The sequence below is a fragment of the Pseudopipra pipra genome, chromosome 16 (genome assembly GCF_036250125.1).
Source record: "Pseudopipra pipra isolate bDixPip1 chromosome 16, bDixPip1.hap1, whole genome shotgun sequence".
In the NCBI taxonomy this organism is placed as follows: Eukaryota; Metazoa; Chordata; class Aves; order Passeriformes; family Pipridae; genus Pseudopipra; species Pseudopipra pipra.
The window spans coordinates 2,534,482-2,559,456 of NC_087564.1; the positions used below are offsets into that span (position 1 = coordinate 2,534,482).

Sequence of the window (24,975 nt, forward strand, 5' to 3'; positions counted from 1 at the left end):
TGGCATCCTGGGCTTGGCATCCAACCTCCTGGCAGAGCCCTGGAAACCTGCCGTGAGGGGATTCGGGCAGGGCCGGGAGGGGACTCAGCCCGAGGGCCATGATGGGGGACACCCAACCTGGGGCCGTGAGGGCACTCGGGCACGGCCGTGAGGGGACCCAGGCGGGGCTGTGAGGGGAGTCGGGAGGAGCCCCGAGGGTGCTCGACCCCGAGGCCATGAGGGGACCCAGGAGGTACCCTGAGGGTGCTCGGCCCAGGGTCTCTGAGGGCGCTCGGGGGGAGCCCTGAGGGTGCCCGGCCCGGGGTCTGAGGGCACTGGGGAGGATCCCTGAGGGTGCCCGGCCCGGGGTCTGAGGGCACTCGGGAGGAGCCCTGAGGGTGCCCGGCCCGGGGTCTGAGGGCACTCGGGAGGAGCCCTGAGGGTGCCCGGCCCGGGGTCTGAGGGCACTCGGGAGGAGCCCTGAGGGTGCCCGGCCCGGGGTCTGAGGGCACTCGGGAGGAGCCCTGAGGGTGCCCGGCCCGGGGTCTGAGGGCACTAGGGAGGATCCCTGAGGGTGCCCGGCCCGGGCTCTCGGAGCGGACTCGGAGGATCCCTGAAGCGCCGAGCGCGCGCGGGCTGAGGGGCTCAGTGACGCCATCTCGCGCCGCCCGCGCGCGGGGGATGCCTCGCGCCCCGGCTCCCCGTGACGTCATCTCGGGGCGCCGCGCGAGGGCAGCGCGGCCATGGCGGCGGCGGCGGCGGTGAGGGGAGCGCGGGGGGCGCGGGGGCTTCTCCCGGCCCTGCGGCCCCTCGGGGCCATGCCCGGGCCGCGCCCACCCGCAGGTGAGCGGGAGAGCGGGCGGCGTGAGGGGGCGGCCGGTCCTCCTCGGCTCGGCCCGGCGGGCGCGCTCCTTCGCCTGCGCGGAGCCGCGCTCGGCCCCGCGGTGTCCTTCGGCAGCGGCGCGGGGCCCGAGTCTCACCGGCAGTGCCCCGTCGGTCTCGGCTGGTTCCGCCGTGGCCGCTCGGCAAGAATAGACCTGAGAACGCCCAGCGCTCCTTCCTGCGCGAGGGCGAGTTCCTCTGGGATTGTACAGGGAGTAGAGCACAGCTCGGGTGCTTCTGATGTCTCGTGTCGGGCAGAGAGCACGGTCAGGGCAACCAGCGTGTCCAGGTTCATGTCCTGGCTCAGACAGGGCTTGTAGCATATCCAAATTAATCTTTTGGCTCGCACAGCATGTTCAGGACATGCAGCATGTGCCAGCTCATGCCCTGGTTCACACAGGGTGTGCAGCATGTCCCAGTTCGTCTGCTGGCTCATACAGGGTTGTGGGATGTCCGGGTTTATCTGCTGCCTCATGTAGGCTGTGCAGCACGTTCAGATCGTGTGTGGTGTCCCAGTTCATGTCCCAGCTCATACAGCACGTTCACATCATGCAGCATGTCCCAGTTCCTGCCCCGGCTCATACAGGGTGTCCAGCATGTCCAGGTTTCTCAGCTGGCTCATACAGGCTGGGTAGACTGTTCAGATTGTCTGTCATGTCCCAGTTCCTGCCCTGGCTCATACAGGGTGTCCAGCACGTCCATGGGTACCTGGGTGAGGGCAGAAGGCAGCAGTGCTCTGTTCTCTGGCCATGTCAGTACCAGGGGACTTTACATATGAGCCTGAGGGGTTTGCTTGTCCCACTCGAGGTGCAGCTCGAGGTTTCACCTCAGACAGCTGGCAGGAGTGAGTGCTAAGAAAATCCAAACTCTGAGGCCTTGATTGTGGGATGTGCTCTCTTATCAAGGCCATCATGCACAGGCTGGAGTTGTCATTAACTGAGGCACAGTGATGAGCTTCCTGTGTGTCTCCTGCAAGCAGCCCATGCTGTGCTCTGTGTTTCCTTCTCTGTTGTCTGGCCCCTGGTCCAACTGGTAGGTTGTCACTGTGGTCTGTGGTTTCCCTGTGGGTTATGAAGAAAGAATGTGACAGAGGAAATTGTATGACAAATAGGGTCACTGTTGGGGTCGGATGTCAGATTAATTGTGCCACCGAGAGCCACTTCAGTGTTTCTGGGCAATCCAGCTCTTCCTCCACGGAAATCCCCAGTGGCTTGTTGGTATCTGTGTCTGGGAACAAAGCCATGTGCCTCTGGTGGGTTAGATGTACTCCAGCAGAGCCAGAGTTTATTCCTTAACCTGTCAGTCAGGTCCTTCAGGGGAAAAAATAGTGAGCAGAAGCTGTGTGGGGTGGGAATAAAGAGGGAGGAGCAGGAGGTTGTGTCCTTTCAGTTGGATACAGGCTGCAGGGACAGCCGTCCCCTCCCTTCGGCCGTGCAGAACTGGCAGTGTTTGCTCTCACAATGCTGAGGGCTGAAGCTGCTGCAGAGGTTTTTGGGAGATGTGTTGGTGGGAGCAGGTCAGTCAGAGAATCTCTTGTCCCCAGGTTCATGTGGATCTGGTGCCCAGCTAGGGAGCCTTTTTGTCTGATGAGGTCTGAACTGGGAGTGTTTATTGTCTGCATGAGCCTCCCTGGGCCCAGGGCTGCCCTGCACGGAGCTTTTATGGTAATTTCTGCTGACCCAAATTCTCCTCTTTTGTTTTGAGCCACAGACTGCTTTGTGCTGGATTTCCCACCCTAAATCTCTAACTGGCGCTGGGCTCGGCTCGCTGCAGTCCTGTTCCAGGAAGAGGCTGTGTTTCCTGGGGGGCTGGTTGGCTTTGGGAATCACTGAGGCATCCTGGTGTCTGGATCAAAAGGAACCCATGGGGATGAGGGTCCTTGTCTTTGCCTTGTGTTCCCCGTGTGCGAGGTGGCTCTGTGGCCATAGGCACAGGATCACTTGGGATCACGGAGAGCTGGAAACTGGGGAGTAGTGTGGGTTTCTCCTTCTCTCCTGGTGCAGGTGGGGCAGTGATGGGCATAGAAATGTACAAGGGCTGTGATAAAGCTCCACATTAGATTAACTCGTTATCAAAAGACCTGATTTGCCCCAGCACATCACAGCACTCATCTGGGGCAAGAGCCGTTCCTTCTTCATCTCTTGGTCCTTGGAATTTGGGCTCCTTCCAAGTGTCACGTAACCTGTTAACTCTGCAGGTACTTTCTCCACAGCTCTTGTGTGCTGATAATTGTGGGTTTATACCCAGAACAGCCACAAGCTTTTCCTGTTCCCGTGCTCCAGGCAAGGACTTGCCGAGAGGCAAATGGTCTGAAGATGCTGCAGCTTGTACTTAATGAGCTGTGTCTCTCCCTAGCACTGTTAATTAAGGAGGATAAGACCAAACATTACACAAATCCAAAAGTAACTTCCAAACTGATGGGTGGTGATCTGTCATTGTGCTTTAGAGGTAGGGAGGCAAAAAACATGAATAAGTGGAAAATTATAAATAGCTAGAAATAAAATTATAGATAGCTGTAGTTTCTAGAGTCAGCTGGTGTTTATGAATTGTTATGGTGGCTGTGGGGCATTGCTGCCTGGATGATAGAAGTGGCCTTAAGGTTACCAGGGAGCTGCTGCTGGTGTGTGTCCTTTCTGGATCCTGGAGTCAGGGAGGGAGCAAAATTCCCTCTTTTATTTCTGCTGGTTGGGAAATGTGTGTGTGTGTATATGTACAACTGCAGTATCCTACAGCATCCAGCATAACAGGAGCATGAAATAAGTGCACCCTGGGTAGATATATATAAATATATAAAATATACATAAATATAGGATATAAATATATTATATATATAAATAAAATATGTAACCCTTGGGCTGCAGGCCCTTCCCCTCTGAAGCTCGACGGGCTGGACAGTGAGTGCTCCCCTGCTTTCCACTGTGGTCACCCAGGCTGTTTTCCTTGCTGCTTTCCCAGATGATCCCAACAAAGGCAGTTGAATGGAAGTTACAGAACATGTCCTGTGATAATGCAGCAGAGCTGTTTGTGATGCAGAGAGCACAGTTATGTGTGTAGGAGGTGTTCAGATGCATTAAGAACTATTTGTGGGCTCTTTTCTTTAAGGGCAGAATGACTGGGGAGTAATTCAAGCTTCTGGCTGCAGAAGTGGATCTTGATTCAAAGCTTTCTATGAGGAGGAGGAGAAGGAAGAATGAGGACTGACAGCCTCCTTGATCAGCTCTTGGGGAAGAGGCAGGAGCCAGGAGTGCTGTCAAAGCTCAGGGGTTTGTGTTCTCCTGATCTGGAGCGAGTCAGAGCCCAACATGAGGGTCTGGAGCAGCAAGACCTGTTCTCAGTGACCACACCAGCTGTAGGACCTGCTGTGGGTGGCAGGAGGTTTGCAGAGCACTTGTGGAGGGAGGTTGAGACTTCCCAAGGTGAGCTTGAGGCTGACAAGGGATGTTGCTGAAAGGGCTGGGATGGAGAGTTCACTTGAGGGCTGTGGCAGGGTGGAAGAAGGTTCAGGAGGGAGCCAAGCTCTCCCAGCATGTCAGCTGGCCTGGGGGCAGAGCATGGCCAAAGAAGCTGTTTCCAGGGGGGTCAAAGGTGCACTTTGGGACTCTCACTGTGGTTTTTGGTTCAGTGTTTTTCCGTGTTTTTGTACCCAGTCATCTAAAGAAAGGACACCTTGAAGATGTAGAGTGTAGGTTTGCCTCCTTGCTGGATAAAACAGCCTGCAGGCACAGAGTGAGCTGTAAGAAAAGCTTGGGCTTGTCACTGCTTCCTGCCACTTCTGCTGCTTATCCAGGTTCTCCCTGCTCTGCCCAGGCTGTGCTGGTCCCTTCTCTGCTTCCCAGAGCAGCTCTGTCTGTTTATATTCATGGTAGGGCTGGAGGAGGCCAAGTCACTGCCTGCCCCAGGTCAGATCCAAACCCTCCAGGCCCCTGCTCTGGCACAGGCCATTCTCCCAACAGTGCAGAGATCACACCAAGGAAAGGGCTTTGGGCAGAGCTCTGTAGTGCTGAAAATGGTCTTTTTGTGGCCAGGTTTGGCTTTGATTCATCCCCTACCAAAAAGAAGACTGTTGGGTTCACCTGGGCACAATGGAAGGAGAAGAATTGGGAATCCCTGACCTTAACAGGGCTGGTGACATTCCCAACTGGTCCTGTTTTCCCCTCTGATTTTGTTGACTGGTGGTTTTGCTGCTTCATGTGCTGCTCGCCTTGGAGCCAGCTTTGTTGGGAGATGTAATCCCTGTGCTTGGACAGTCAAGGGCCAAGTATTTATTGCCAGTTTATGTTTTCACAGGCAGGGGTATGGGAGTTGTCTTCAGCCTGGCCAGGTAACAGCAATGGAAGCTGCAGACTGCCTCTTCCTCACTGCTTAATTCCTTGGGAAGGCTGCTAATTGTCATCTTCTGGATAGAATTTTAATTCAGAAGAGTAAAGGCAATGCCAGAGGGGAATAGTGGCTTTTGGATTGTGAGGGAACTTCAGTCTTGCTTGCACTGTGTAACTCCCGTGGGATTGCTTAGGTGGGACCTTTAAGGACTGCTCCTGTTGCTGCTGGACTTGTGGTGTGTAGCGAAGTATCTTCACTTGTGTCTTTAGCAAAAGGAGCAGCCTGTTTGCAAAGACAAGCAGTCCATCGTTGGAGCCTCCGGTACAACATTCCCGCCAGCAGCGTTCCCGCCGTGCGGACATACAGGACATACAGCACCCAGACGGCGGAGAGCAAGGAGGAGGAGCCCCTGCACACCATCATCAGCAACACGGAGAACGTGAAAGGTGGGCACGGACACACAGGTCCTGTGGGGACACTCGGGGTGTGCCTGGGACAAGCTGTGGGTGCAGGTGACCCCTCCTCTGGAGGAGGTGCAGGTTTGGTCCTCACATCCTTTGAATCTGAAGTGCACCATCACCTCCCAGAACTGGGATGTGGAGCTCAGAATGGCCTTTCCTGAGAAACAAGGCCATCAAGGCTGCAGCCATGGGCTTAGCCAGGCTATTGATGGTCGTGTGTGTGTGTGGAGGCTCCACAGGCACTAGAATTGGCTAAAAAGAGATTTTTTTTTTTGTCCCAGAAGCAAGCTGTGTCTGCCCAGGTCATTGCTGTGGATCCTGAAGGTCTAATGAGAATCCTGGCATCAGCCCTTTAGTTAGAGTGAATTGCTTTGCACATCTCCAGGGAGAGGTGCTCTAAAGCAAAGTCACGTGAATTATTCCAGCACAGAAATAATGTCTAAATTCTGTGCCTCTATGGTTTTTCTGGGAGGTACTTTTGAGACTGCAAGGCTTTGAACCCCCCAGTGGGGTTGATGTGCTGCTCCAGCTGCTGCCCACAGCCAGGGTTCACTCCATCCCTGGGGGATGTAGGTTCCCCCCAGCAAGGCACGGCAGAGGTGACCTGGGACCTGTGGCTTTGCCCATGTTGCCTCAGGGTTCTCTAATGCCTCTTGCAGGAAGGATGCTATTTTTAAGAGGCCAAGGTCTCTCAGCTGAGATTTTTGTGGTGTTACTCTCTCTGAGGAAATGTCTCTTCCTGGGCACAGCTCCCCCCTGCAGAGGTGGCTGTAGGCATGTGCTCGTTGAGGTGCAGAAGCCAAGTGTCTGTTGGCAAAGTTGCCTCACAGGGGGGTGTAAACAGCACCTTTGTTGTCCTTGTTGGAGGCCACGGCTGCTGTGTCCCATCTTGCTTCAGGCTGTCATTCCTGGGAAGCTGAAGCACATGGTAAGACTGTGGTTTTGCCTTCCTTCCCGACAGGACCCCGGTGAAGTGCCTTAAAGCTGTGTCTGTGACTCTCACAGAATCATGGAATGGTTTGGGTTGGAAGGGACATTAAAGCTCATCCTGTTCCACCCCCTGCCATGGACAGGGACACCTTCCACCATCCCAGGTTGCTCCAAGCCCCACCCAACCTGGCCTTGGACACTTCCAGGGATGGGGCAGCCACAGCTTCTCTGGGCAACCTCACCACACTTACAGGGAAGGATTTCTTCCCAATATCCCATCTAACTCTGCCCTGTGTCAGTGGGAAGCCAATGCCCGTTGTCCTGTCACTCCAGACCCTTTCCCAAAGTCCTTCTCCAGCTCTCTTGGAGCCCCTTTAGGCACTGGAAGGGGCTCTCAGGTCTCCCTGGAGCCTTCTCCAGGCTGAGCAACCCCAACTCTAACGTTTTATTCCAGGTGCAGCTTCTAAACATGAGTTTCAGGCTGAAACAAAGAAACTGCTGGACATTGTTGCCCGTTCCCTGTACTCAGAGAAGGAGGTGAGACACCCACTGTTTGCTGGGAGATTTTCTGTTGGCAAAGCTCTGTCTCTGTCAAGGGGTACATCTCAAACAGTTGAGCTGGGAGAGTGAACTGCTCCATTCCAGCAAGTCCTGTGCTGTTCATGTCAGGCTTCCTTGAATGATGTTTTTTTAAGAGACCTTGAAAATGTGTCTTTAAAACAATTTTTAGGTACAGCCAGAGGACTCTGTGAGTCTCAGAGCCTCTGCACTTTCATGCCGAGTTCAGACAAATGGTTCTCCTGGCAGATAATGGGGAAACAGTTTGGGGAGCTGGGAATTAGTCTGTGGGCAGCCAGTGAGCTCCTGGGTCTCTGGAAGTGCTGTGCAGGGGACAAGGCCAGGCTGCAGTGTGAGGCTGTGTCTCGTCCCCAGGTGTTTATCCGGGAGCTGATCTCCAACGGCAGCGACGCGCTGGAGAAGCTGCGCCACCGGCTGATGACAGAGGGGAAGGCCTTGCCAGAGATGGAGATCCATCTGCAGACAGACAGTGGAAAGGGAACCATCACTATCCAGGTATGTCCCTTTGGTAACAGCAGTGTTATTCCTTGCTGCTCATATCACTGGCCTTTGTCCCATGAAGGATCAGTGGAAGCTGAGCAGCAGCACAGTTCCATTGAAGTGTGGTGTCCTCAGCTGGGCTCTGGTTCATGAGACTGTAACCTGAGGATGTGATGAAAAACCATCAATTTATCTGCTCCTCACTTGTCCCCATAGGAAAATTTACTGCTCCTTCTTTCCCTGTTGGGAACTACCAGTAGCTTTTCTCCCACCCCTGCACTTCCCAGGTCGTGTGTGTGTTTCTCACTAGTGGGTAAGTTGTGAGTCTGGTTTCATCCTGATGTTTGGGGAGGATTTCCCACACCTCCTTAAGTCCAAGGTGTTACCTGGTAGTTTGCAGACCCTCCCTCTCACCTGGGTCATGGGAGGTGCAGGGGTGGTGAGAAGAACCTCCCACTGCTGACTGTCTCTATCTCCTGCTGCTGAAGGACAGGCCAAGTCCAGCTGATGCTGAGGTTCTGCCTTAAGGTACAGGTGGGACTGTAGATTTGGGCAGTACCACAGCACTTCCCTGTGCCCAGGCTGTGGTTGTTCCCTACTGGTGACACAGTGCTGACTGGGAGGGGGACAGTCAGTGTGAATGTGGGCCTCAGCATGGGGAGGGGAGTGGAGCTGGGCCTTCTCTCTCTACTTTGGCTGCTCTTGTTTGTGTCTCTGTCCAGGGTGGACAGCTGAGCCTCAGTTTTGGTGTTTTCTTGGCAAAGTTCTTGATGCAAAGGCACACTGGTCACTTTGCTCATGGAGCTGTGTCAGCTGTGGGTGCAGCTGTGGGTGTTCTCAAGAGAGTGGAGGAGAAGGAAGAGAGCAATGAGGGAGTGAAAGCTGACTGAAGCAGGTCCAGGGGGGACGTGGCACAGACAAAGCACAGGGGCTGACATTTTTCACGTGGGACAAAGCAGGGGCTGTTAGAGCTGTGTAGTTATTTTATATTTCTGTTTCTCTGCAGAACAAGCGCTGCGGTTGCCATGGGGAAGTTAATGCTCGTCAGTGGGCAACACAATCATCAACCAGAGCTTCTCAAACCGTAGTGCAGGGGCTTTGCCATTCCTCTCACACCTGACTGTTGCAGTTTTCTGACTCCTGTGTAACACCCCTTGTTTAATGAGCCCTCGCTTAGCCCCAGGCAGGGTGTCACTCCTGCCTTGCTCTTGTCTCTCCCTTTGGAGACCACAGTGGACACAAAGCCTCAGACTCCACTGAGACATTCCCTGTGGAAGCTGTCCACTTCTTTGGCAGTCTGGTTGGAGACCTGTTTGCCATCCCAGTTGGATGTGTCAGGGACTGGGCTTTTTATAACCCCCTGCCTGCCTGTGCCTCTCTAATGCCATTAAATGAGTCTTAACTAGGAGGCTTTTAACTGCAGCAGCCCTGGGCTGTGAGGAGCAGCAAGAACAGCACTGCTCCAATCTCTTAATAGCTTTGCCTTCTCCGGAGTGCCGAAAGCTCCTTACCTCCAGTCAGGGGGTTATTTATAACCTCCTAAAGAAGCAAACTGCTTACAATGATTGCTGTGAACGAGCCTCATTCAGAACATCTCCCTACCTTTCAGAAGGCAAAGGTGCAGGAAAACTTGCTGCAATGATTGAGGCAGAGGTGGATCTGTCCCTTAGCTGCTGTGTGTTCTCTGTATTCACTAGGACCCACCTAAACAGAGGCAGCAGGTCCCTCATATATGACCTGTAGCAGTGATCACTCCTTTTGTTTTTCCTAGAAAGGTCCCACTGTCTCACCCCTGGATCCTTTTCAGATCTTCAGGCTGCTCTTGGCCTCTGAACCTGCTGAATCTCTCCCCTCCCCTTCCAAGCCCTGTAGCATCTCTTTGTGTCTCACAGTTGAGAAAAGGCAGGTCTGTAATGTGTGATGGCCATTACAGGCATGTTCCTGGGGGGATTATGTAGCTCTGGTAAAGGATTACATTCATCTCTGTTCAGTGACTGTTTACTTCTCTGTCAGGACTGAATTCCAATCACAAGCACAGCAAGTCTCAGAATTTTGATACGATGTCCTCATTCGGGGATACCCCATCTGAGCACTGCAGTGTTGTATCTGCTAAAAGGAGTGTGTTCACTGGATTCCACCACCTCTGTCCCTTCACCAAAGTCACGTTGTTTTAGCAAATTCCACTGTTTCCTCCATCCCTTTGCAACCTGCCTCGTGTTTCTAGGACAGCTCCATCTGTAGCAGCCACAGCCTGCAAGGTCAGAGCTCTTAAGAAAATCTATTTGAAAACGTGCGGGGTGTGTTTTCAATGAGGACAGCTCTGCAGAGCTCTGCAGTTCCGCATGCTAAGGCTTTACAGACGCCTTTTTGGACCCTTTGAGGTGGGAACAGAGAACCCCTTACAGATCCCAGGGCCCTGTGAGCACACAGCTCACCTTCAGCAGCTGCAGGAGGTGACAGGCTGTGCTGTAGTGGTGGTTGGGCTGCTCAGTTCTGCTGTGCTCTGTGAGCTCGGGGCTGCAGCCCTGCTCCTTGCTGGTGCTTAATTTAGGGCTAGGACTGTTTAGAGGAAATGGTTTGAAATGTTTACAGAGCTGATGGCTGCTGCTGGGGGAGGGAGGGAGTGTGACTGCTGCTTTAACACGGGAAAGCAGCGCAGTCGCTGCCAGAGCTTGGGCTGCTCAGTTCCCTTTGCCGGGCTTTCATCTCGCTGTTGCAGTCATCCAAAATCCGTGTCTGTGAAGCCACAAAATAACCAGTTTGCTGTGTTAGGGAGGAGTTAAAATCACTGCAAAATCCACTCCTCCTTGCAACAGCTCCCTGTATCACTGAGCAATCTCTCCTGCCTTACCAGTTACAAACAGCCTGTAAAAAGGACTGGGCTGTCGAGGGGCTCCAGTAAGGATTGGGAAGTTTGAGCTGTAAGGATTGGGATGTTTGGGCTGTAGCAGTTCAGTGCAGATGCACCTGCATGTCCAGCAAAGCTTGGGGCAGGTGGGGAGCAGGTCCCCCTTCCCTGCATGCAGCACTGCAGCATCCGTGTGCCACCCGGGCAGGGGATGGACAGGTGGACTGGGAGGGGTGAATCTGGCTGCACTTTGGCAAGCCTTGGAATTAAGCTTTCAGGAACGTGCCACATTGCAGGGATGGGTTACAGCTTCCAGTGGTTGCATCATCTTCAACAAATAAGCCAGGGAACCAGAAATGCAAACACGTCTCAAATAACCTGCGGCCTAGGGAAGGAAGTGCAGAATCTTTTAGTTCTCTTCATGCCAGAATAAAAGCCTGTCACATTTAAAAATGGGAAGGTCAAAGTGGATGAAATGAAATACTTTTTCTGGACAGCAGGTATTTAGACCTGGATGGGCGGAGACTGAGACTGATATTGGAAAGGCAAACTCAGGCTCCCTGCTTTGGACAGCTTCTGTGTACTAGGCCAAGATCACCTTGTGTCCATGTGCATCAGTTTTATTGTGGCTTTTCTTCTGCTGGATGCTGCTGCTGCAGATGCCATATTGGTTCTAAACCAGAACGTTGCTCTAGTGCAGCTGCTGTCCTGGTCTTGTGAATTGTTTCTTTAATCAAGTTATTTCAGTAACGGGGGGCACACACATTTGGGGATTTTTTTACCTTGTCAGATGGTGAAAGCAGCATGTCCTTATTTTATAATATAGTCAGTGCTCTTCTGATGCCCCGTTGAGGTTTTACTGTGAAATAAACATTTGTTTTGCAACAAAGTGAAATGAAAGACACTGTAGCTCAGCCAGGTACCTCTGACTGGGTGTTCTTTCAGATGCAGCCGTGGCAAAGGCAGCAGTTACTGGTTAGTTAATGGGTTATTTGGTGTAACAAAGCTCTGCAATACTTCAAATTGGACTCAGGTAATGAGCAAAGCTCTTACATTGCCCAGGTTCTTGTTTACCAGCGTGGTCTCTGCAAACATCCAGCACTCACACCACAGGGTGAGAACAAAGGGCACAGAAGGCACAAAGGTCCTGTGCAGTTCAGCAGCAGGTTTGGTACCTGGGAGGTCTCCACACATAAAAAGATGCTAAAAGCAACATTCAGCTGGTGTATCTTTGGGGTTAATGTTACTGAGCTTAGTTCAGCAGCTGTGGCCACAAGCCCTTCATGGTCCCTCAGCAGATGGGGTGAAGGCCTGCAGCCTGTTGTGTTGTCTTGTAGAGAGGATGGTTTGGGGGAAGCTCTTTACTCTGCACCTTAAGAAGTCCCAGAAGGGAAATTCAACCAGGTGAGGAGGTGGAGTAACAGCAGGACTTCTGTAATTAACCTTCAGCTTATGAAGGGTCAGCTCACTGAACTCTGCATCTTGGTTTCTCCAAGCTGGGGAGAAACGTTTGGCCCTTGGAACTCTGAGCATATCCCTCACATCTTGGATTTTGGGAAGCCCCATGAACAAATTGCTTTGTGCTGTTATCAGTAGCTCTGCTGTGGCTGTTGTCAGCCTGATAAAAGATTTCTTGCAGGCTGAAGGGAGGGCTTGAAACTGTCTGCAGGGGAAGAAAAGTTGTGCTGTTGATGGAGGAGCAGTGGCTGGCTGGTGGTGGGTAGAAGGTGTTTGCAGGTGTTGTGTGATGGGTGGTTCGTGCCTCAGAGAGCAGTGGCTGGTGCAGCACAGAACACAGAAGGGCAGTGCAACTCCTGCCAGCTCCTTCCTTGGATTTCATGGAGCTGGAGCTGCCAGTGCTTGTGTTGGCTCAGCCTGAGGCTGTTCATGGGCACGTTCAGCTGATTCCATCCCTGGAGAGCTCCTGCTCTGCAGAGCTGAGCTCCCATTTCTCTGCTGCTGCTTCATTCCCCATTCCCCCAAGCTGCACCATGTGGTGAAGGGAGCCCAGAGGGCAGCTGCAGGAAATCTGGGCACAGCAAAGGCGGGTTGGATCTTGATGTCATCTTCATCCAAACTGCCCAGTTGTTCTCCTGCAGTAGGGAATGCCTGCTTTGCCAGGATCTTCACTTCCCCTCTCCCTGTCCATGTCCCAGCCCTGTTGTGGAGTCAGCCTGGTTTGAGTCGTGCTCTCTTTGTTCCTTGCAATTCCCCCTCACCAAACTGGTTTCCAGGAATTGTCATTACGCATTTTGCAGTAAGTTTGGCAGAGTGTTCAGAATTCAAGAGCCAAATAAATTCATGGGGTAGGGATGTATTTTTTTTTAACATGCTGGAATTTGGGAATGACATGCTGTACTATAAATAGGAGTGGATCAGAGGAGTTAAGAGTTCTGTTCAGGGTCTGGCATGAACAAAAACTGAACCAGATGCTGAAAACTGCTCTTTCTGGCTTTTTCTTCCCTGGGGGAAGGGACCATGTCAGATTCCTGAGATTTTGCCATACACTGTTTATTTTTCCTGGCTTTTCATCTCTCACTGTTGAGATCTTACTGGGCATCATCCCTCCTCTCAGCCAAGTGGACTGACTTGCCTTAATGTATTTAATCAAGGGAAAGGTGTTGCTGTGCTCTGACTTATGGGGATGTAGGAAAATGTCTTACCCTCATGACACCTCACAAGTTGAACAGTTCAATCAATCCTTCATTAAGAAATATGTACTGACATTCATGTACCTTGCTAGAAATAAGCCCAGTAAATGGGTGGCAGAGCTGTGCTGGGCCAGAAGTCACTCTGGTCCCTCACCTCTGAGCCGTGGAGCAGCAGCCAGCTCTGCTGCAGCTGGTTTTGCTGACCCTGCACGCTGAATCCCAGCCCTGCTTGTGGCACTGGGAATGTGTCAGCCTGCTCCAGATGTGCCAGCTGCTGTCAGCCGCGATAACTGTGCTCACAGGTAGAGCTGAGCTCCTCATGGGAGTGAGAATCACCCATCACTTGGCTAATTTTCATTCTGCTTCCACCTCAGGAGTGGCTCAGAGAACCTGTAAAAGTGGCTTCTCGGGATGTTTCTTGACAGGTGGAGAAGCTGCTGAGATTGGGGAAGGGGAGAGGGCACTGGGTTCTCAGAAGTGGCATCCTGGAGGGCAGTAGCCTGCCCTTTGCTCCTGTGGAAAATGCACGTGGAGCAAGGCTGAAAATACATTGGACAATAGAGTGGGAAAGATTTTTGCTGGGATCCTGTGTGAGAGGGTGGCCATTTCTAGCTGGAGTTTGCTGTTAACCCGTGCTGCCTTGGGGTCCATGCAAATTGAAGCTGCAGCCAGGTCTGAGACTTGCTGCAGCCTTTGCTGGGTGGTGCTGCTGCAGGCTCTGCTGCCTGAGACATGTGAGCCAGCAGCAGGGAGATGTTTATCTGCATGCAGCAGTGCAAAGCTGGGATAAACTGAGGATGACAAGGAGCTATGTGCCTCCAAAGCCTGGACAGAGCACCTTGAGATGTGGTACTGCACTGGGGTTAGCCTGTTCCCACGGGAATGCAATTCCCAGCTCTCTGGTACCTGGATATCGACAGTTTTATATTCATGGAGCACAGAATGAGGGCGAGAGGAGGGAGGAAAAGACAGAGGGATGGAGATCAGTGCCTGTGGAGTTTGTAGACAAGGGTTTGCACTACCTGAGAGTTCAGGGATTCACTGCTCTGCCACTGATTCCTGGTGTGAGGGCATTGGTTCCACATCTGCCAAATGGAAATAAACTGTTTCTCACTGCTCCTCAACTCCCCTCTGGACCATTTCAGGATTGGAAGGTGTCTGTGCACAGCACCTGGCACGGCGAGGCCATGGCTGGGTGAGATCTTCCTGCCCTGCCATCCCATGCTTTTTAGAGGGATGTAGAATCCAGCCTGTCCTGGCATGGTTTTGTCTTTCCTTGAGGAACGGTCGGAGTCTCTGAGCTTTCTGGAGGTTTATAGGCAAAGGACAGCTGTGGGTGTCCCCAGAGCTCTGTGCCCTTTGAGTCTCTGTTCCTGACCATGTGCAGGGGGGTCACAGCTGGAAGTCTGTTGTTGGATTTACTGCTCAGAGGGAAAGGAGAGAGTGGGAGATAGGGGCAGAAGTTGCTGGGGTGCTGTGTGCTAAAGCAATGCTTCCCTACTGTTATTTCAGCTGCAACTGCTGTTTCTTTTCAGGACACAGGTATTGGGATGACCCAGGAGGAGCTGGTTTCTAATCTCGGAACCATTGCTCGATCAGGCTCAAAGGTAACAACACCCTTCTCCCTCCCTTAGAAAACTCTTCTCCAGTTACAGCCACTTTTGTTCTCCCAGTAATTTCTCATTCCATTTTTTCCCTTGGCCCCCAGCCCAGCTGTGAAATTACACCCTACCTGTGGAGTCTTCTGGCTCTTAATGGTCTCTGCTTGTTTTTCTTTACTGCCAGAGTTGCTCTAAGCAATGCTCCCCTCTTCCAGAAGTGCAGTCCCTTTGGAGAAACCCTTTTCCTTGGGCATCCTCCTCAGAGCACTGATGCAGAAGTGTGGGATGAGGGTGCTGGAATGCCAAGCTGCAGTGCCTGAGGAGCCTGGCTGGGGGATGGATTGCAGCCTCCCAGCGATACCTGAAGTCACTGTGTGCTGGTTTTTCTCTCCTTTGTTCCTCCAGGCTTTTCTAGATGCTCTGCAGAGCCAAGCTGAAGCCAGCAGTAAAATCATCGGCCAGTTTGGAGTGGGTTTCTACTCAGCCTTCATGGTGGCTGATAAAGTGGAGGTGTTCTCCCAGTCTGCAGAGCCAGGCAGCCTGGGCTACCACTGGTCTTCCGATGGGTAAGGCTGGAGAAGGGGGTGGCAGCGTGGGGGCTGTGTCCAGACCAGGCACGGACTGAAAACTGTGCAAAGACAGGCTTGTGTGGCCTTTCAGGACCTGGCTGACTGGTTTAGGTCCTGCTCAGGTTATACATGGTAGCAAAGTGTGGCCAGATGTGCCAGGGTGAAAACCCCAAGGACAAACTTGCTGCATCAGAGCAGGTGTGTTGTGGACAAAGAGAGTACCAGGCAATCAGCTTAGGGGGGACCCAGGCTGCAGGGACAGATTTAACCTCTTGGGTCTTGTCTTCCCCTGGGGTTTGGCTTGAGCAGAGCTTGTGCAGTGCTGGGGTCTGTAGGAACATCTTTTCTCTAGGTCAGATCTTTGCGCTCATCCTTTGCTTTTTTTTGTCATGGCAAAGCTGTGGGCTGTGGGACCACGGTGAAACTGGAGCTTCTGCGGGTGACAAGCTCAGCATGCCCTTAAAATCTCCTCAGAATAAAGAATGTACTAAGTTATTTAAATTATTAGGGAACATCTGTTAGTGGAGATGTCAGACTCTCTTGGGTTTTCAGTAGCTGGTGTCTTTGCAGAGCAGTGTGTCCTGGGTCTGGCTCTGCAGGGAAAACAGCCACATACAAACAGCCACATGTTTTGGAGGGTTTCTCAGAGCCACAGGGAGCATTCAGGCATCCAAGACTTTTTGCCTTTTCCTCTTGGCACTGAAGTGTTGTGCATGCTCTTAGTTTAATAAACCATTTTTCTGTCCTATCATGGATGTATCTGAGGCACAAGCTGACTCGGGGTTTGTTTCTAATCCTAGTTCAGGAATGTTTGAGATCGCAGAAGCATCTGGGGTCAGGACTGGGACTAAGATTATTATCCATCTCAAAGAAGACTGCAAGGAGTTTGCAAATGAAGACCGAGTGAAGGGTGAGTGGAGGAGGGCGGTGCTGTTACCCCCAGGGGCTCTTTGGAGGCTGTTGGTGCCCGTGAGTGGGAGGTGATTTTACAGCGTTTTTCCTCTCCTGCAGCTCCTTTCACCTGCAGTTACTGAGGGGATTCTTACTGTGTTGTTTTCACAAAGGTGACTCTTCTGTGTCTTCTTTCCATTCCAGAGGTGGTGACGAAATACAGCAACTTCATCAGCTTCCCCCTGTACCTCAACGGGAAAAGAATTAACACGTTGCAGGTGAGCAGGAGGCCACAGGCAGGTCACTCGTGGAGATGAACCACTTTAATCCTCCAGTGGAGACAGGAAACAGGATAAAGCTGCTGCTGTCCCTGGAAATCAGGGGAGGATTGTCCAGCATGTCACAGACCTTGTAGTGATCAGTTGATTAGAACAAAAGGAGACAATCCAGCAGAAGTTGTGCCTGGAGCTGCTTGTTTGCATTTATTGTAGAGTATTCTTGCAGATTGGCAAGATCTGGGTCTTCCCTTAACCCAAATTATTATTTCAGTGCTTTATAATGCTTATTTTAACTGTTTAAGCCAGGTGACATGTTAGTGCTGTAGGGATTGCTCATATCACTGGTGACACTGCTGACACCTCTCCCTGCAGTTCTTTTCCTTCAGCATGGGATAGCCAGTGCCAGGGATGGGTTGGGCTTTTTTAGCAGCTCAGCTCACAACCTGATTTATTCTCCTCTCCTAGCTGAGCACTGCTTGATGCTGGCATTTTCTGACCACTTAAATGATATTGCAGCCAGATCCATTTTAGTCAGATGTTCTTGGCCCAATTGCAGGCATCACCTGGGAGAAATTAATTATCTTTAAAACAAAAATCGATGAATCGTTTTCCTCCAGCATCTCCTTCTCTGATTGTTTAAAGCTTCCTCCCGTGTAAGACAGCAGGTAGGGAGCATGTGTGTGGCTTCTTTTGTTTCCTGGAATGTGGCACTGACTGAACAAACTTTCAAGACTGTACTTAAACATTTTATCATGTTAATTTATCTAAGATTCTGTAATTGCTGTTATTAGTCACTGATTATTTATTTGGATTCCTGCATAATAGTGTTTCTCTTCCAAAGGCTTTCTAGCTGTGCCCCTTAATTAGACAGCTGTTTGCTCTCTCTACCTGACAATCAATAGAACAGGCTCCCTGGAGAAGAGCACCAGCAGAGCAAGGGGTGAAATGCCCTTAATAGAGTCATGGACTTTTATCTCCTCATCAGAAAGTCTGTTTTCCCTTGAGATACAGCAACAGCTTTATTCATTATGCTCCCGTTTGGTGCCTTTTCTTTATCCAGGATCTTGGCTTTGTGTTTTTCCACACGTCAGTGTCAGTTCACTGCAAACAGAGCCACAGTTAGTTCCCTGGTGGGGATTCTCCTAGATGAGTTCCTGAATGCTTGCCATGTATCTCACAGTATGGAGCTGGAGGCTTTTCCAATCTAACTGGGATAACTGTAGCACAAGTGAGCCTCTGGGAATGCAGCACTTTACCCAACACAGCTGCTGTAAAGCACCTGAGTTCCCAGTGAGTCCCTAATCCTGCCTGTGATCCTGCAAACCCTCCAGGACACTTGCGTGTGCTGGAAGTGTTATGAAGCCACCTGTGGAACAAGGCTCTTAGGCAGGGGAATCCTTAAGGCAGCAGGGCAAGGCTGCCAGGGCCCTGAATCCCTTGGACTCTGGTAGGTGGAGGGTGGGCTGGATGCTTGTGTTGCCCCCAGAAATCGCTCCTGTCACCATTGAGGGCTTGGTGGCACAGAGTGGCAGTGGGTGAGGTTGGCTTCACCCCGCTGGAAACATGAGGTTCTTAGTTGAGTGCCACATCTTTGCTAGAGGGGAGTCTTTTGCTGAGGTGCTGAAAACTGAGATGTGATGTGAGCATGGGCTGAGTGCTCCAGGAAGCGTTGGAGGGGTTAGAGCAGCAGCAGGTGGAAGATGTGGCCATGGGGCAGGGCCTGCTCTGGACCCTGTGGCTTCAACACACATGTTGATATGTGAAACAGTACGGGAACACTTTGTGACCCTGCAGCAGGGATGGCTCAGTGGTTCACAAAGCATCTCCTAAACTGCTCCAGAACAAAGCAGCAGAAAACAGGCAGTGCAGGAGTTCTTCACAGGTTTTCAGCTGGGCTAGTGACCTCCATCACAGAGGCAGGCTGAGTGCAACAGACTCACTTGAACTTTCACTTTTCCTTTGCTGGTCAGGCCTTGAGATATTTGACCAGTACTGCCAGTCAGCCGAGCTGTGGGATCTGTCCAGGATGCTCTTGGCCATGGGCAAGTGTGAGGCAATGGAGATTAGCCAAATCCCTTTTGTTTTGGGCTACACAAAGCTGTCTTATGTATGCTACAGGGCAAGAGGTACCTCTGAGGTCGGCTGAGGGGCAGTCATTTCTAGTCAGTGCCCCTGGGTTATGCAGAGGAGTCTGTTTGAAAGATCTTATTTCCTTGCTCCATCATCCTGGAGGGAAAGTGCACCTCAAGGAGAGCCCTGTGCTGTGAAGCCATAAGTCTTCAGAGCTGATGGGAAGTCCTCTCCCTGCTGCTCCTCCACAGGCTCTCTGGATGCTGGACCCCAAGGACATTGGAGAGTGGCAGCACGAGGAGTTCTACCGCTTCATAGCGCAGGCGTACGACAAGCCCCGCTACGTCCTGCACTACAGGACCGACGCTCCCCTCAACATCCGCAGCATCTTCTACGTGCCCGAGCAGGTACGTGTCCTCCTGCCCAGGGAACGTGGGACATCTGCCCAGCTGCTCTGAAAGGGGAGAACAGGACAGCTCCTTAGGGAAGCTGAGGCTGCAGAATGTCAGGGAGGAAGGAGTATCCCCTGTGGCATCTCTGCGGTGGGCTGGGGGCCACAGGGTGGTTGTGGGGATGCTGAGCCACAGGGGAATGGCTCAGGTAGGTCCCCAGGAAAACCAGCCAAGATTTCAGCTCTTGTTGGGTTCAGCACTGTAGGGAAGACCACAGGGTGACCTGGTAGTGTGCAGCTGGGTGCCCTGCACAGTGCTGGCATTACCTCCTGTCTCTTGTTCCTGCAGAAACCATCCATGTTTGACATCAGCAGGGAAATGGGCTCCAGCGTTGCCCTCTACAGCCGCAAAATCCTCATCCAAACCAAAGCTGCAGACATCCTGCCTAAGTGGCTGCGTTTTCTTAGAGGTGTGTGCTGGGACCAGGAACAGTGGGCTGTGGCCCATGGCTTCCTGAGGGGTGCATTCCTGAGCCTGGCACTCGTGTCTGCCTCACTGTTCAAGGGTTGCTCTGTGTTGCAGGTGTTGTGGACAGTGAGGATATACCTCTGAACCTCAGCAGGGAGCTCCTGCAGGAGAGTGCCCTTATCAGGTAAGCCAGAGGTAGATCCTGTGGACTGCTAAGGCTCTTTCAGCTTCTTGCTGGCTGAGAAGAGAACATGATGCAATAGTTAGAGGGACTTGGAGGGACCTGGCATGTAAACTGCAGCATCCTTGAGAATTTCTGTAGTCTACAAAGTGAGTTGTTTCTCAGACAGCTGCCATTGTTGGAGTATGAGAGTAGGCTCTTCCTCCTTAACACCAGAGTTTGTTACCTTGTTGGGTTTGATGGCTGACTTTGTATTCTACAGCTGGTGAAGTGCCTCTGCCTTCACTGTAGTCAGCAAATAACGATGTCACTTCACAGTGGATTTTGAGGCCTTCAGAAAGAGTTCCTCCAAGTGTAACCACCCCTGTATAGCCACCCCTGTCCCATGGTTGTGGGAGAGAGGCAGATACCCTGGGCACAGCTGGTTATGTGCTGCAGCATCACCGAGTCACAGGTCATGAGGACTGGAGCTTCAGCAGAACATTTGTACTCAGCTCTGTCTGTCTGCAGCTCAAGAGCTGCTCCTGCCTGAGATCAAAGAATAGGTGTAGAGCTATGAGGGGGAGGAGATGGTGGACCACTACAACCCTGCACAGACAGAGAGACATTCACCTAAAACCTCTTGTCTTGCTCTAGCAGCTGTCTTTAAAAAGACTTGTTCCTGCTGCAGGAAGCTCCGTGATGTTTTGCAGAAGAGGGTGATCAAGTTCTTCATTGACCAGAGCAAGAAGGACCCTGAGAAATATGCCAAATTCTTTGAGGAGTACGGGGTATTCATGAGAGAGGGGATTGTCACAATTGCAGAGCAGGATGTCAAGGTACCAGGAGTCCTGAAGCACCACAGCTGATGGGAAAGATTGCTGGTTCCTACTGTGAGCTGGGATGAGGGGCACTGCTACTTCTCCATGAAACCTGCATGCCTATAACTTGTGTTCCTGGGTCTACCCAGACATACTGATTCTGTAGTGCCCAAACTCTCCTTTTTTCTCACTGGGCGCTGCTTCCCACTTTGAGACCCTGCAGAGTCTCTATATCCACACTGTTGTCACCCCTCCCTGATGCAACATGAACTACAACATGCAAGAAAAGTAGGGCTTTCCCCTCCTGTTGTCCTCTGCCTGCATTCCCATTTTTAGGAGAGTTTGACCTACATCCTGTCTAGGTCACTCTTCTGCCTCCTTAATATCTGGAGCAGAGATTCAGAATCCCCTGAGTCTTTTTGCAGAGCTGCAAAAGAGGCCTGTGTGCTACAACAGGAATTCCTGGGGCTGGGAGCGGTCAGGTGGAGGTCCAGTGAGGTGCCCTGAGCTCACGGGAGCATGTTTCCTGCAGGAGGACATAGCCAAGCTGCTGCGTTACGAGTCGTCGGCGCTGCCCGCGGGGCAGTTGACCAGCCTGGCCGACTACGCCTCGCGCATGAAGGCCGGGAGCAGGAACATCTACTACCTGTGTGCCCCCAACCGCCACCTGGCCGAGCACTCCCCCTACTTCGAGGCCATGAAGAAGAAGGACATGGAGGTGGGTGAGCAGCGGTGCCATGGCCAGGGGAACACCACTGAGCTGCTGCAGCAGTGGTCAGGGCTGGCGCTCGGAGCTGAGCAGGGCAGCGAGGCCGGTGATGGAGCTCTGCCAGTGCGGGGCCTTTGCAGGGCACCCACTCTCTCTGCTCAGACCACGGTGTGAGGCCAGGAGGGACCTGTCACACACTCTAACCACAATACAGGAAAGACATTAAGCTCCTAGAGAGCATCCAAAGGAGGCCACAAGGATGGTGAAGGGTCTGGAGGGGAAGCCGTATGAGGAGCAGCTGAGGGCGCTTGGTTTGTTCAGCCTGGAGGAGACAGGTCAGACCTCACTGGTGTCTTTGACATCCTCCTGAGGGGCAGCACCAATCTCTTCACTCTCGTGGCCATTGACAGGACTGAAGGAAACAGCATGAAGCTGAGTCAGGAGGTTTAGGCTGGAAATCAGGAAAAGGTTTTTCACCCAGGGGTGGTCGAGCACCGGAACAGGCTCCCCGGGGCAGTGGTCACAGCACCAAGCCTGTCTGAGTTCAAGAAGCATTTGGACAATGCTCTCAGGCACATTTGTGGGATTCTTGGGGTGTCCTGTGCAGGGCCAGGAGTTGGACTCCATGATCCTGATGGGTCCTTTCCAACTCAGCATATTTTGTGATTTAGTACTTGTGCAAACATCTAGTTCTGACACCTGTTTCATACCTGTGCTGAATCCCAGAGCAGGAGCCCGGGAGCTGCTGTGCAGGGCTGTAATGGTGTTTCAGGTGACCTCTGTGGGCACGTGCCCCTTTCAGGACTGGGGTCAGTGGTGGTTCTGGACTTGTTCAGGTGCAGACCTGCCACCCATGTTAATAAATCACTCCAAGGGTTTGCTTTCATGGGGGGCCCTGAGTGATAATCACCATGGGGTTGAACCTGTGAGTTTCCCATGTGACATTCCTGCTGTTTGGTGCAGAGTTGCCTTGGGAAGCAGGGAATGCTGTTACATCCCAAACAATGTGTTGCTGTCCCTTTTTTGGCACAGGTGCTGTTCTGCTATGAGCAGTTTGATGAGCTGACACTGTTGCACCTCCGTGAGTTTGACAAGAAGAAGCTGATCTCTGTGGAGACAGACATTGTTGTTGATCACTATAAGGAAGAGAAGTTTGAGGAGAGCCGCCCAGGTGAGGCTCCCCTGGCCCATCCTGCAGCCACCCTGTGCCACCAGTGAGGGGACACCTCTACCCCTGCTCCTCTAGCTCCTGAGCAAGAGCCCTCCTTTCCACCCTGCCATTCTTGTGCTCTGAGGCAACTTGGAGTTCTTGCAGATCCTTTTCATCCCACATGATCGAAGTTCAAGCAAATTTAAACAGATGGAATGTCATGTGTGGCATTGCCATGATTTGATTTTAACCCCACAACGTAAATCTGGTGCCCTGATAGAGGCAGGTGGGCCCTGGCAGGGCATGAACCCTCCCTCCCTGGGTATGGCATGGTCTGGGATGAGGATATGTAGCTGTGTGCTGAGTGGTGCTGCCTTCCCATTCACACAAGAGAATTGATAAATGGAAGTGTGAAATGGGCTGAGCTCAGCTCAGCTCACTGTCCACTGCACACTGTAGATGCACACTCGGATGTGCCCTCTCTCCCTGCCAGCTGGAGAACGTCTGACGGAGAAGGAGGCTGAGGATCTGATGGCCTGGATGAGGAATGCCTTGGGCTCTCGAGTCACTGGAGTTAAGGTGGATATTCTGTGTTTGGGTGACTGAGTACAGGAGATCCATGGAGGTAGTGATCCGGGGAAAAAAGGTGGTGGTTGCTTGGGGATCTTCTGCCACAGATTTTTCTTTGGGCCCTGAGGGAAGTCATTCTTCTCCATGCCTCCTGTCTGTAACTGCTGTGGATGAGGGCATTTGTCATTTGGATGGTCAGTGTGGGAGCAGAAGAACCACATCCTAATGTGTAATGAGCAAAGCCCATGTTCCTATTTGACACTCATGTTACCAGAACAGGCTTTTTTGGTAACTTTCTTGCCTGTGGACTAGAAAGGTGTGTTAGCAGGGAGTGCTTTGGGTCTGGCTGCAATCCACTGCCATTTGGGCCCCCAGCTTTCCTGCTGGTTTAGGCAGTGCCTGTGGGATGGGGGTGAATCATGTGGAGGCTTGGTGTGAGTCTGTGCTGAGGAGACTCCGAGTGCTCAGCCCTTGCCCTCCTGCAGCACATGTGTCTGTGCCGCAGGTGACGCCCCGGCTGGACACCCACCCTGCCATGATCACCGTGCTGGAGATGGGCGCCGCCCGCCACTTCCTGCGCATGCAGCAGCTGGCCAAGACCCAGGAGGAGCGAGCCCAGCTCCTGCAGCCCACCCTGGAGATCAACACTGGGTAAGAGGGGACAACACCAGCACTATTAAGTGCAGCTTGTGCTACAGTGCCTTAATCTGTGAGGCTGTGTGGCACCATCGACATGACCCACCCACACACACACATAGTGTCCAGCCCTCTGGGGACCAGGGGGGTTATAGGAACAGATGGGAGAGAAGAGAGAAGCCCTCAGAACAGGAGAAAGAAAGTTGCCTTTTGTGACCCACCTTGGCTTAGCTGCTTGTTCGGGAAATAAATTTCTCATTGTTGCCAAAATCACCAAGTCTCAGCGTTGATCTCTCTCTTACAGACATGCTCTGATTAAGAAGCTCAACGAGCTGAAGGACAGTCAGCCTGATCTGGCCCAGATGTTGCTTGACCAGGTAAGAGCCAGACCTTCTCCAGAAGCAGCACCATCCTCCTTAAAGCCAGCTTGCAGACCATGCATGGCAGGGAATGGCATTACAGTGGGCAAGAATCGCATCTTTCCGTGGTCCCTGGGTATTTCCAGGACTTGTGGTCAGTATGTTTCCCTATCACGTGGCCTTGAAGACATGCCTGGTCTGAGAATGCAAGTCCTGGAGAGTGACATTCCCTTCCTCCCTCATGCAGGTTGCTCTTGCTGCTTATTTAGTGCTTTCCTCTCTTTTTCAGATTTATGAGAATGCCATGATTGCAGCAGGACTGAATGAGGATCCCAGGCCAATGGTGAGCCGGCTGAACGAACTCCTCACCAGAATCCTGGAGAAGAACTGAGCCCCCAAGGACTGAAGGATGAACTCTGTGCTGATCTCTCTTGCCTCAAGTGCAACCACTCTCTCAGCAGCTACTTGTAGGCAGTGTCCAGTGTGGGATTCACAGGGCAGAGGGCAGGGACAATGCCAGGGACATCCAGCCCTCCCTGCACAAGGAGGAGCCACCTGTAATTACCAGATCATACGTCATCAGCCTGTTCAAAGTGCAGTGTTCTTAGTGGGGACAAAATCCAGAGGTTGCTGCTTAAACACTGTGCCCAAGCCTGAAGAGCCTCTTTTCATACTGTTTCTAAAAATGGCCTTTCCCAAAACAGATGTTGGCAGCAAGATTCCCAGTTAGGTCTGTGAATACACCCCCCATCCACTGAATCCCTGTGCACCACTGTGCTCTGAATAAGCACTGGCAAAATGAGTTAATTAATTAAGAAACCTCCAGCTCTGACCAAGCAGGAGGAGTTTGCTGGCATGGATAGATTGCTGCCCTTGGCAGACACGGACACTGTTGGAGGAACATGTCAGTGCAATCCCATGGCAGGAAAGATCACTGAGCTGCTGGATAACTGAGTTCATCGTGGTCTTGTGGAAAAAGGGAAGTAACTGGGAAACAGCCTTCCAGCATATGGCTTTCTGGAGAGTCTCCAGGGTTTTTGCCTCATCTGTGGGATAAACTGCACGCCTAGCTGATCTGTATTTATGATAAATAAACACTTATTTTCCAGACCCTCTCCACTTCTCCCTTCCCATTACATTGTTGGTCTTTGTGTCCTCCAGCTGGTGATTT

The 24,975-nt window shown here is 52.2% G+C and overlaps 1 protein-coding gene and 1 long non-coding RNA gene across 4 annotated transcripts; one reads left to right on the forward strand and one right to left on the reverse strand.

Annotated features, from left to right (window-relative positions):
* The first annotated feature begins 686 nt into the window (after window positions 1-686).
* Window positions 687-24,919, forward strand: TRAP1 (TNF receptor associated protein 1). Of its 2 annotated transcripts, none has more exons than XM_064672627.1 (18): window positions 687-822; window positions 5,451-5,627; window positions 7,027-7,109; window positions 7,506-7,646; window positions 14,666-14,737; window positions 15,137-15,297; window positions 16,101-16,210; window positions 16,396-16,469; window positions 18,791-18,946; window positions 19,280-19,400; window positions 19,514-19,583; window positions 20,251-20,398; window positions 20,913-21,098; window positions 22,122-22,260; window positions 22,733-22,818; window positions 23,315-23,460; window positions 23,750-23,822; window positions 24,094-24,919. In XM_064672627.1, the coding sequence occupies exons 1-18, from the start codon at window positions 723-725 to the stop codon at window positions 24,193-24,195; spliced, it is 2,145 nt and encodes a 714-aa protein (XP_064528697.1). In that variant the 5' UTR covers window positions 687-722; the 3' UTR covers window positions 24,196-24,919. The 2 variants fall into 2 exon arrangements, with proteins under 2 accessions (XP_064528697.1, XP_064528698.1); XM_064672628.1 differs by lacking the exon at window positions 687-822 and adding an exon at window positions 4,037-4,277.
* On the reverse strand, window positions 19,509-23,803 carry LOC135422962 (uncharacterized). 2 transcript variants are annotated; one of them, XR_010434664.1, is made up of 3 exons: window positions 23,667-23,803; window positions 21,800-22,973; window positions 19,509-19,637 (listed from the first exon to the last, which is right to left on the reverse strand). It is a non-coding gene; the product is annotated as an uncharacterized LOC135422962 (long non-coding RNA). The 2 variants fall into 2 exon arrangements; XR_010434663.1 differs by lacking the exon at window positions 19,509-19,637 and having other exon boundaries at window positions 20,280-22,973.
* Window positions 24,920-24,975: the final 56 nt, after the last annotated feature.